The 12,517-nt window shown below is 43.5% G+C and overlaps 1 protein-coding gene and 1 non-coding gene across 4 annotated transcripts in view; both read left to right on the forward strand.

Annotated features, from left to right (window-relative positions):
- The first annotated feature begins 239 nt into the window (after positions 1-239).
- LOC133091248 (zinc finger protein 791-like) overlaps positions 240-12,517 on the forward strand; it is a 48,352-nt gene continuing 36,074 nt past the window's right edge. Inside the window, exons 1-2 of one of the 3 annotated variants that reach the window (XM_061190317.1) lie at positions 291-360; positions 4,211-4,255. In XM_061190317.1, the coding sequence (XP_061046300.1) occupies positions 4,238-4,255 (18 nt within the window). In that variant the 5' untranslated portion in view covers positions 291-360; positions 4,211-4,237. Of the gene's footprint in view, positions 361-4,210; positions 4,256-11,380; positions 11,465-12,517 lie in introns of those variants that run through there. The other 2 variants (XM_061190316.1, XM_061190319.1) reach the window with 2 other exon arrangements.
- LOC133091563 (U6 spliceosomal RNA) lies at positions 7,452-7,558 on the forward strand. The gene has a single exon (XR_009700907.1). It is a non-coding gene; the product is annotated as a U6 spliceosomal RNA (small nuclear RNA).

The raw sequence follows: 12,517 nt of genomic DNA on the forward strand, positions 1-12,517 counted from the left end.
AAGACGCCACTGTCCCTCTAGGGCCAGTGACAAGTGTGGTTTAAAGGCAAACGTCGCTGGAAGGGACAAGTTCCCGCCCACTTGTGGAAACTAGTTCTGCTCAATCATGTGACCTCCTGACCCGTTGTCACTCAGCAGAAAGGGGGGGGCGGGTGCTTGCGAACTGTCCAATCAGGGGCGCAGCAGGGGAAAGTGGGTGGGACACGCTCTGCAAACTGCGTGGACGCTTGTGGCCACGCTTTGCGTGGAATCTCGTCTGCGTTTACGCGCCTCAGGTGTGTCCGCTGAAGCTTCAATATGTGCTGCAGGGGCCGCGGGAGTCTGTGGGAAGACGCCGGAGGAGCCCAAAGCCGGGAAATGGTGAGTGTGCTGGGCTAGGTGTCCCAGGACAGGGAGGAGGGACAGTCTGAACCGGCCGTGGCGGGACGTGGGCCTCCCGGCGCGGTAAACTCAGGAGTCTGCGGACCCAAAATCGCAGGGGACGCCGTTCAGACCTCATTCCCTCCGGCTGTCGCAGTGGGGCGGCTGGGTCGGCAGCCGGGACCCCGGGCGTCCTGTCCCGTCACTGCAGGCGGTGACTTAAGCCTGGAGCCTCTCTGGGCAGCTCTGCGCCCGCAGCCCCGCGACTCCTCTAGAATGTGTGGTAACCACGGGGAGGGTTATCAGGGCACAGTCGTGACTCCGTCTCCGTGGTTCGTGCGTGGGAGGAGCTGTGGTCTGTGGGGTCCCAGTTTCTCCTTTCTTCCCAGGGGGCACTCGTTTTCTCCTGAGTTTTCCAAATGTTTGGAGAGCAGGGTCTCAAATCCAGGATCCAGACTAATTCCCAGATTAGCTCTTCCTAAAACTGGCAATAAATCCCTAAATTTCCACATCCCTCCCTCATTCCCACAGCCAACTTTTCGTCTTCAATTCAGAGCATCATTATCAACTCTTTGTTCTCCCTGGTGTATTTCAAACAGACCCAATATTTTAATTGTTTATCCTTTTTCTTTGTTTAAAAAAAAATTATTTATATTTGGCTGTGTTGGGTCTTCGTTGCTGCACGCGGGCTTCCTCTAGTTGCGGCGAGCGGGGGCTACTCTTCCTTGCGGCGCACGGGCTTCTCATTGCAGTGGCTTCTCTTGTTGCGGAGCATGGGCTCTAGGCGCACGGGCTTCAGTAGTTGTGGCTCACAGGCTCAGTAGTTGTCGCTCGCCGGCTCTAGAGCACAGGCTCAGTAGTTGTGGTGCACGGGCTTAGTTGCTCCGCGACATGTGGGATCTTCCCGGACCAGGGCTCGAACCCGTGTCCACTGCATTGGCAGGCGGATTCTTAACCACTGCGCCACCAGGGAAGTCCCAATCCTTATTCTAAAGAGTCATGGGTGGCTCTTCTTTAAGGATTTATATTTGCTGTGGATATTTTCCATGAGAGGAAATCTGAGAATAAGCACCTGGAACTGAAACCAACCACCTGGAACTGAAACCATGTAACTCAGATTGGGACTTGAACCCACTGTCTTTTAACTGAGATCTCACACCTGGTCTCAGGACTTAATGAAGCTCAGGTTCTTGATGTCTCATCGCAGAAAGAATTCAGTGAGAGACAAAGTGATAGGTAAGAAGTGGAGACAGACACTCCACAGACAGAGTGTGGGCCATCTCAGAAGGTGAGAGTGGCACCAGGGTGTGGGGTTGGCCGTTTTTATAGGGGTGGATAATTTCATAGGCTAATGAGTGGGAGGGGTATTCCAGCTATTTTGGAGAAGGGGTGGGGATTTCCACGAATTGGGCCACCGCCCACTTTTTGACCTTTATGCTCGGCCTTGGAACTGTCATGGCACCTGTGAGTGTGTTACAATGAGTGTATACTGAGGCTCAAGGTCTAGTGGAAGTCAACTTGTCTGCCATCTTGGACCTATTCTGTTCTAATCAGTTTATGTCGTGTCCTCAGGCTATGTCATTCTTTTAAAGGTTGTGCCGTGACCCCTTCCCTCCTGTTTCAGAACTACATTGTATGAAATCCTTGTGCCTCTCCTCGAGGGTCTTTCCTGGGCACAGACATCCTATGGGTAGTCCTTTGGGTAGAGTTTCCTCTTTGGAAACGTTCCTGGGTGTTCTCTCCTGTCAGCACTTCCCCTCCCTGGGTTTGTCACCCTGGAAAGATTTATTCATGTATGTGAGCCTCAGTTATTCAAAAAATTAGAATTTATGTAAGCAGTGGAGCTTGAACGATAGCATTTTCCAAAGAGGCAAGAAATAGGTGAGTTTCAGAAAAAAGAAAATATTCTTGTATTACATTGCGTTAAAAATTCTTGTTTCTTTTTTCTTCCCTCCCTGAGCAGGTGTAGTAATATCCTGAGGTCTGTTCTTTTTGTTTTGGGTTTTTTTGTGGGGGCGGGGGATTGTTCAAATGCAATTCCAGGGTTTAGGCTTGAGGTGTTCAAGTACAGTTTTTAAAATTTTTTTATTGAAATATAGTTGATTTACAATGTGTTAGCTTCAGATGTACAGTCAAATGATTCAGTCATATATATACATATATATGTGTATATTTATATGTGAATGTATGTATATATACTTTTTAGATGCTTTTCCATTACAGGTTATTGATATTGAGTATAGTTCCCTGTGCTATACAGTAGGTCCTTGTTAGTTATCTGTTTTATATATAGTAGTGTGTATATTTTAATCCCAAACTCCTAATTTACCCCCCCCAATTATGTTTTTATAAAACAATTTCTTGCTGTGGAAATAATAATTAATTAATATCATTATTTTCTGAGATAGATACTTATGCGTTTTCTTGTTGAACTAGAAAAATGCCTTATAATTTTCTTCCCTCCTTTCTACATAAACACGAGGTTTGTGTGATTTTGCTGGATTCTTCAATCACTGGGGTCATTTAAAATAGCATCGTGTGGTCCAAAGCAATGTGACTGGGAGCAGAGGCCTGAGGTCAGTGACTCAAGGTGAGGCCCCCTTGGGGCTGCAAAGGGAAGTACTTGAAGGCCCAGCTGGTTCTTCCTGGAGAGCCCAGCAGGTGTCCTACCTGCTCACACCCACCATGGAAGGAGCCTTTAAGCTGAGAGAAGCTACAGAGCCCTGGAAAGTGGGGGATACAAGTGCACATGGCAGAAAGGGTTTGGGGGGAGATGGGATGGTGATGCCCCTTTTGAGGTTGTAACCGTGGTTCCCCCGGGTCTGTTTCTAGGTATAGGCTGGAGTTGTTGGGGTTTTTTAAAATATAAATTTATTTATTTATTTATTTATTTATTTTTGGCTGAGTTGGGTCTTTGTTGCTGCACGCGGGCTTTTCTCTAGTTGCGGCAAGCGGGGGCTACTCTTCGTTGTGGTGCACGAGCTTCTCATTGCGGTGGCTTCTCTTGTTGTGGAACACGGGCTCTAGGCGCATGGGCTTCAGTAGTTGTGGCTTGTGGGGTCTAGAGTGCAGGCTCAGTAGTTGTGGCGCGTGGGCTTAGTTGTTCCACGGCATGTGGGATCTTCCCGGGCCAGGGCTCAAACCCGTGTCCCCTGCATTGGCAGGCGGATTCTTTTTTTTTTTTTTTTTTTTTTTTTTGGCAGGCGGATTCTTAACCACTGCGCCACCAGGGAAGCCCTAGGTTGGAGTTTTGCATCCACAGTGTAGCTGCGCTCAGAGTGTAATTTGTTTACATTGAGAAAGCCTGTGACAGGAGTTCTGTGTCATGACCCCTAACGGTCATGAATTTGGGAGTTCTTTTGGGTCAGAATCTTAAATTGAATTCTGCTGAGAGTTTTCTCACTGTGGGAATGGAAGCCTGAAAAAGGGAGTGGTTCCATTATTCCCCAGGGAGAGGAGGGCGTGTGGTGCTCCCAGAGTCCATCCCTGTGGCTGCTCAGGTGCCCCCACCCTCCTTTACCAGGGACTGACCTGGTCCATTGGTTCTATCTCAACCAGGAGAGCCTAGTGTGTGTTAAACTTTCATACAGGCTCCTTCTGTCCTGTGGGACGCTGGCTGCTTGTCTGTGCTGATTCCAATATTTGTGTCTCTTTCCTCTGCATTCTTTTATCCATTGAATAGTGCAGCCCTTTGGCTGTAGTTTCCCTTAGCACTTTGTAATTAATTCCCTGTGTGGGAAATAACATTTTTAGTTTCTTGGGCTTAAAGAAAAATCTAAGTTGATTGAGAGATATGATGTCGGTAAGGCAAGAAAATTGTGGAACTAAATAGAATTTTTGTTCCTTTTAGGGAAGAGAACCTCAAGATGTGAGATGAATGTGTTTACGTTTTCAGGTACGTGTTCCATTTTACATCAGTGTTTGTGTATGTCCTTAGAGAATATTGAAATTTAAAAGGCTAAAGCAGGGAACTCCCTGGCAGTCCAGTGGTTAGGACTCGGGGCTTTCATTGCTGGTTCAGTCCCTGGTCGAGGAACTAAGATCCCGCAAGCCGTGCAGCACAGCCAAAAAAAAAGCTAAAGCAATTGATGTGAGGACAGCTAATCAAAGCTTACATAAATCTTTGAAAATTCTACTGCATTTAAAGAACTAAACCCAAACCCCTGTTGCATTATAATGTTATATTGATTTCTGAAAATACCACCCTCCCCCATGTGAGATATAGGGAAGGGACAAACTAGGATGCACCTTGTCATTTTAGTTAGCAAGGGATTTGAAAATTATGGTTTATACTTTTGTAACCATTCGTGTTCAAAGGAATTAAATCTTAACAATAGTTTCCTATGTACAAAAGTTAAAATTAAAGAAAGACTATTAAATAGTAACACAGGGTGTATATACTTTGCTTATTTTCAATAAATCTGTGAGATACAAAAGCCTAACTTAAGCAAAGTCACTGCCCACCTATCCTGGTCCCCTCCAGCATTGTTACTCCAGCCACTGCAAATACACAGTTTTAATCATTTCTTGAGATTCCTGTTAATGTTTCTTTATATAAAAACAAGCCATTGTGAATTCATGTTTTTCATACCCAAGTTTGTCCTTATAATGAGTAGTCAGACTCCACATTTTTAAAACTTGATTAAAGTATAGTTGGTATACAATGTTGTGTTAATTTCTGCTGTACAGCAAAGTGATTCAGTTATACATATATACATTCTTTTTCATATTCTTTTCCGTTATGGTTTATCACAGGATATTGAATATAGTTCCCTGTGTTACACAGTAGGACCTTGTTGTTTATCCGTTCTATATATCACAGCTTGCGTCTGCTCATCCCACACTCCCAGTCCTTCCCTCCCCCAGCCCCTCTCCCCCTTGGCAACCACAAGTCTGTTCTCTGTGTTTGTACAGACTCCACGTTTTTTGATGTTTACCGACAGCTTACGCCTCCCTTCTCTCTTCCCCTTGTGTCCACGCCCGGAAAAGCCAATAACAAAGTCTGTAGTCCTCTGGCATTAATTTCACATTCTAGCCACACAAGCCCCTGTCTGTGTGCAGAACTCTTATCCTGGCCCAACCCCCAACAAAGATTCTTTGCTTGACCAGAGAATCTTTGGTTCTGGCCCTAAACCTTCTCCCGGGCCTATCTGTGTAGTTCCTCGTGAAATCCAGTTTTACCAGAAACCCTGCTGCATCAGTTAAACCAGAACTCCCCAGCTCCCCATGTCTGATCGCCTTCTGTATCTGATTGGGTTCCTACACTCCCGCCATTGCTCAGGTGATGTGTGATCACCCTGGCCTGACTTCAGTAAGAATCCTGTTAGGTCAGTTTATCCAGACCCACTAATCCCTGGTTTTTCTTTTAGTAATTTTCCATCCACTGACCCCACCCCCCCCGGCACCTTGCTCTCTGGCCATGAATTCCCACTTCCACATGCTGTATTCAGAGTTGAGCCTAGTCTCCTTTCTCCCCGGCTGTGAAATCCCATCATAGTGGTCTCTGTACCTGTCCCAGGGGTTCTGGATAAAATCTGCTTTACCTCTTTGACAAGTGTCACTGAATATTTTTTCTTTAAGGTCCCCTAGCCATGATAAAAATCCAGGCCAGGCTCCTTTCCTTGCTTTCTGAAACCATTTCAGAGCTGCTTGAGAGGCCAGCCCTGCCCTCCCGCCAAGACCTCAATTACGTGGGTCATAGACTTTTTTTTTTTTTTTTTGGCCTCACCGGGTGGCATGCGGGATCCTAGTTCCCTGACCAGGGATCGAATCTATGCCACCTGCATTGGGAGAGCGGAGCCTTAACCACTGGACCACCAGGGAAGTCCCAGTCATAGGCTTTTTCCTACCCTGAGTGTGTGTGTGTGTTTGCATGACACACCAACATCAGTCTCAACATGGAAATCACACCTCTGCAGGTGGCAAGAACAATTGGTGTGGTGAGCAGCATGGCCAGACATGACCACCACCCATGGGTCTGTCTTCTCTTGCTCTGACTTGCTCACCTGCTGTGTTGTCTGATGGCGGCCGGTGCTATGGGCTGCTAGGTGCCAGGGACCTCGTGCTGTGAGCTGTGCTGCCTGTGTTGCATTGTTGACCATACCAAGCCTCAGTTTTAGATTCAGCCGACAGAGTTGGCAGTTTCAAGAATTCCTAGGCTTTGGGGAGCAGCAGTATGGGATGGGCGCCCTCCTTGTATTAGTCCTGGGTTGATAGCTTTGCCAGGATTTATCTGTGTGTTAGAGTGAAGCTGTGACAGAGGCAGGCTTGGCCCCGACATACCCCAGTGAGGGGTGAGAGAGAGAGACTATGCCCTGTGCAAGAGGTGGCTCCATTGAGTGTTGCTTTTGAAAGAACAGTCATTTAAAAAGACAGAAAAAAAGAAGAGAGGGGGAAAGGCAGCCAATAGATGGCAGGCTGAATCCGCCCTCCTAATACCAGGGGGCGCACCAGGACCCTTAAGTACCTCGCTGCTGCCCCTGTCTCTACTGCAACAAAGCTCCTGACCCTCAGAGTTACAGGGGGCAACACCCATGGCATCCTTGTGGCACAGCCAAGGGATTAGTTCAAACTGACTTAAACCTGGGGTCCTTAAACCCTATAAAGCAACCCGTTGTCCTGGAGGAGACCCCTATTCCTCATGGCACTAATGTGAGGCCCACTGGAGGGAAAAATTTTATAAATACCAGGGTAGAGAGGTCACCCTCTCCCCCGAAGTATATACAGTGACCGAAAAACTAAAACAGGGAAGGACAGGAGAGAGGAAATAAGTGAAAAAATACTGAAACAAAGGTCCACAATTTAACCCAACTGGAAATCTAAAATACAGTAAAAGAATTTACACAACAGAAAAGATAAAGGGGCACTGTTTGGTTTCTGGGGCCTCTACAACATAGTTTCTGAATTAATTTTGTCATCTGCTATATTGCATTGATTCACAAACCTTCATGCACATAATACTGGGTCTCAAGTTACAGTTATATTAGGATCCCACTAAACTTAAGCAAGGTAAGATAATCTCTAAGATTATCTAAGATGATCTAAGATGCCCAATAATCTTAGAGGAGTTACTGAATATAAAATAGGGGACAGTGCTCGCTTCGGAAGCACATATACTAAAATTGGAATGATACTGAGAAGATTAACATGGCGCCTGCGCAGGGATGACACGCAAATTCATGAAGCATTCCATATTTAAAAAAAAAAAAAATTATCAAAGCTATAAGACCCACTGATAGACAGTAAACTTTACTATGTTAATAAAAACTACATGTGCTATATCGCACATTTTAAAAATATTTTGATAACTATATTTCTACATAATTTGTTTCCTTTATAATTCTATGTATTTTTTGCAATAAAAACATTATTCCAAAAATATAAATATAAAAAAAATAAAATAGGAGACAAATAAGCATGTCTCACCTTAACCATCAGCCAACTTGCCTAAAGACCCCATGGTCATAGGATTCATTTGTCCTAAAGTATCCTATAGTGAACAGGAAAGCTCTGAACTAATGATTCACAAAATAATTTTTTTTAAATAAATGTATTTATTTATTTATTTTTGACTGCGTTGGGTCTTCGTTGCTGCACGTGGGCTTTCTCTAGTTGCAGCGAGTGGGGACTACTCTTCGTTGTGGTGTGCGGGCTTCTCATTGCAGTGACTTCTCTCGTTGCAGAGCATGGACTCTAGGCACACAGGCTTTGGTAGTTGTGGCACACGGACTCAGTAGTTGTGGCTCTTGGGCTCTAGAGCGCAGGCTCAGTAGTTGTGGCACATGGGCTTAGTTGCTCCATGGCATGTGAGATCTTCCCAGATCAGGGCTGGAACCCGTGTCCCCTGCATTGGCAGGCAGATTCTTAACCACTGCACCACCAGGGAAGTCCTTAAATAATGTTTTTGCCAATTCCAAATTGGCTTGACAAAATGGGACCCCACAGATTTATCCCCCAGGTAAATAATATAATATGTGCCAAAGTAAATTAAACAGGGCTTTGAAGGATTGAAAACCGTTACAAAAAATTATTTCGTGAAGAGGTGATTACTCGCAGCGCTTCTCCTTTACACAGCTGAATTTGGCCTGTTCTAAAACATGAAAAGAAGGAATGGCACTTGGTACAACCACTATGGAAAACATTATGGAGGTTCCGTAAAAAACTAAAAGTACAACTAACATATGATCCAGCAACCCCATTCCTGGGCATATATCTGGAGAAAATCATAATTCGAAAAGATACATGCATCCCAGTGTTCATTGCAGCACTATTTACAGTAGCCAAGCCATGGAAGCAATCTAAATGTCTATCAACAGAGGAATGGATAAAGATGTGGTACATACATACAGTGGAATATTACTCAGCCATAAAAAAAGAATGAAATAATGCCATTTGCAGCAACATGGATGGACCTAGAGATTGTCATACTAAGTGAAGTAAGTCAGACAGAGAAAGACAAATATAATTTAATTTTTAAAAATGATACAAATGGAATCTAATTTTTTTTAAAATGATACAAATGATACAAACAGAAACAGACTTACAGATATTGAAAACAAACTTAGGGTTACCAAAGGGGAAACGTTAGGGGGAGGGATAAATCAGGAGCTTGGGATTCACATACACACACTACTATATGTTAAGACAGATAACCAACAAGGACCTACTGTATAGCACAGGGAACTCTACTCAATACTGTGTGATGACCTATATGAGAAAAGAATCTGAAAAAGAATGAATATATCATATGTATAATTGAATCAACTTGCTATACACCTGAAACTAACACAACGTTGTAAATCAACTATACTCCAATAAAATTAAAAAAAAAAAAAAGGAATGAATGACACCTCACAGTGGATTACCTTGAGTTTGTGGTCTCACCACACAAACCCCTGTACCCAGTCCCCAACATTATGGAAATTACTGACTCTATCCAATCAGCAGCTGGTAAATATCCTGCTCTCACAGATTTGGTTAAGTCTGTTGTGTTCAGTGCCTGTTTCAACAGTCTCTCAGCTTCAATTGGCCTTCACCTCTTAAGGGATGTGATACACTTTTACCTGGTTAACCTTGGGGAACCTGAACACCATTGTCACTGCACACAGTCTCTGCGGGCAGGATGTGAGCTGTATCGACCTTGCTCTGGGAGCACAGGTATGACATTACATTAATGACATTCTCCTCTGAGGAAGTTCATTTGGGGACATACAAATACTGAAAAAAGGAGCTCATGGAAAGTGGATGGGTCATTAGCCCATCCATAAATAAGGCCCTGACACTGGTTAAATTCCTAAAAATTACATGGTAAACAAGGGGCTGTTCCCTCCCTGACACCATGAAGAAATAGCTGTTGTCCCTCTTAGCACTCACAGCATCTCCTAGGTTGTTTTTGTGTTTGGAAGGCAACATATTCTTTCCTTACAAACTTTACTTCTATGCAAGGAACTCCCCTCCTTGGCCCACACTTTATGCCATTAGAGCTGTAATTACCACCAGGTACTGGGCTGTCCTGAAAACAGAGGCTCTCCCAGGACCTGAGCATGTGGCCCTCCACCCAGCTGTCCATTGTGCCTTCAGTCCTGGAAACAGCCCCCCATGAGCTCAGCACGGCTACTGAGACCTCCTTGAGACATGATGGAGCGCAACCTGAGCCCTCTGGCATAGCCTGCCTGCAGGAGGGGGCACCCTCCCCCTCAGTCGCTTTCTAGATGCCACAGTTCTGGAAGAGGTCTCTTCACCATTCACTATGATGTTGCCTATAGGCTTGTCATGTATGGTTTTTATTATGTTGAGGTATATTCGTTCTATACCTAATTTGTTTAGAGTTTTTATCACGAAAGGATGTTAAATTTTGTCAAATGCTTTTTCTGCATCTGTTGAGGTGATCATATAATTTTTTTCCTTTATTTAGTTAATTTGGTGTAACACATTTATTGATTTGCATATGTGGAACCATCCTTGCATCCCAGGGATAAATCCAACTTGATCATGTTGTATAAGCCTTCTAGTATGCTGTGAATTTGGTTTCTTTTATTTTGTAGAGGATTTTTACATCTATGTTCATCACGGGTATTGGCTTGTTATTTTCTATTCTTGTAGTGTCCTTGTCTGGCTTTGGTATCGGTAATGCTGACCTCATAAAATGAGTTTGGAAGTGTTCCCTTCTCTCCAAGTTGTTGCAAGAGTTTGAGAAGAATTGGTATTAATTCTTCTTTAAATCTTTGGTAGAATTCAGCAGTGAAGCCATCTGGTCCTGCACTTTTCTCTGTTGGGAGGCTTTTGATTACTGATTCAACCCCCTTACTCCTTATTTAGCGGTTCAGATTTTCTGTTTTCGTGATCCAGTCACAGTAGGTTGTATGTTTATAAGAATTTATCTAATACCTCTACATCAGGGATCCCCAGCCCCCGGGCCACGAACCAATATCGGTCCGTGGCCTGTTAGGAACCCGGGCCGCACAGCAGGAGGTGAGCGGCGGGCAAGCGAGCGAAGCTTCATCTGTATTTACAGCCGCTCCGCATCGCTCGCATTACAGCCTGAGCTCCGCCTCCTGTCAGCATTATGGTGAGTTGTATAATTATTTCATTATATATCACAATGTAATAATAATAGAAATAAAGTGCACAATAAATGTAATGCGCTTGAATCATCCTGAAACCATCCCCCCCTGCCCCCAGTCCGTGGAAAAATTGTCTTCCATGAAACCGGTCCCTGGTGCCAAAAAGGTTGGGAACCGCTGCTCTAGGTTATCCAATTTATTAGCATATAACTGTTCATAGTAATTTTTTATGATCCCTTATATTCCTGTTGTACCCCATATAATTTATCCTGTTTCATTTCTGATTTTATTAATTTGAATCTTTTCTCATTTTTCTTAGTCTAGCTAATGGTTTGTCTATCTTTTCAAACAACCAATTCTTAGTTACTTTGACTAGTTTTATACTTTCATGTGTTTTCACGTTACTAATTAGCATCCTTTCATTTCAGTTTGAGGAAATCCCTGTAGCATTTCTTGTAAAGCAGGTGTAGTGGTGGTGAACTCCCTCAGCTTTTGTTTGTTTGCGAAGTCTTTGTTTCCTTCATTTCTGAAGGACAGCTTTGGTGAGTAAAGCTTTCTCGGTTGGCAGTTTCTTTCTTTCAGCTCTTTGCATATGTCATGCCACTCTCTTATGGCCTCACGGTTTCTGCTGAGAAATTTGTTGATAGTCTGTTGGGGTTCCCTTTATGTGATGTATCACTTTCCTCCTGTTACTTTCAAAATTCTCTTTCTTTGATTTTTAATAATTTGATTATAATGCATCTTTATGAAGTCTTCTTTGGGTTTAACCTGTTTAGGGATATTTGAGCTTTAGGTATCTGGATGTCCATATCTTTCCCAATATTTGGGAAGTTTCTAGTCATCATTTCTTTAAATAGGCTTTTTACCCTTCTCCCTCTCTTCTCCTTATATGCATTCCATAATGTGTATATTATTTCTTTTGCTGGTGTCCCCTAATTCCCATAAGCTTTCTTCATTCCTTTTCATCCTTTTTTCTTCCTCTTTTCTCCTCTAACCGAATAATTTCAAATGAACAGTCTTAAGTTCACAGATTCTTTTATCTGATTCATCAAGTCAATTCTCGAAGCTGTATTTCATTTTTCAATTCATTTATTGTATTCTTCAGCACCAGAATTTCTGTTTGGTTCTTTGTGATTTCTATCTATCAATCGAACACCTACCTCCTTTTGTTCATGTATTGTTTATTTTGTTGAGTTGACTGTATGTATTCTTATGAAGCTCCCTGAGCTTCCTTTGAACAATTATCTTAAATTCTTCATTAGGCAATTTCTAGACCTCCATTTCTGTGGAATAGGTTACCAGAAAATTATTGAGTTTACTTGTTGTCATTTTTCTGTGTGTGTGTGTGTGTGTGTGTTCCTTGAGGTTTTGCATTGCTGTGTTCACACGTGAAGGAGCAGTCAATTCCTCCACTGACTGGTTTCGGGAAAGAAACACTTTTCACCAGTCAGCCCAGCTGGGAATTCTGTGATTCTGTCAGACCTTATCTATGAATGCACCCGCCTCACACCTCTTGTTCCCTCTTTAGCAGGGATTCTTAAGATTGTATGCCTTCGTTTGTTTTTTTGTTTTTCTTGTCTGCACTCCTCGGCATG

This window comes from Eubalaena glacialis, chromosome 4 (genome assembly GCF_028564815.1).
Source record: "Eubalaena glacialis isolate mEubGla1 chromosome 4, mEubGla1.1.hap2.+ XY, whole genome shotgun sequence".
Classification (NCBI taxonomy): domain Eukaryota; kingdom Metazoa; phylum Chordata; class Mammalia; order Artiodactyla; family Balaenidae; genus Eubalaena; species Eubalaena glacialis.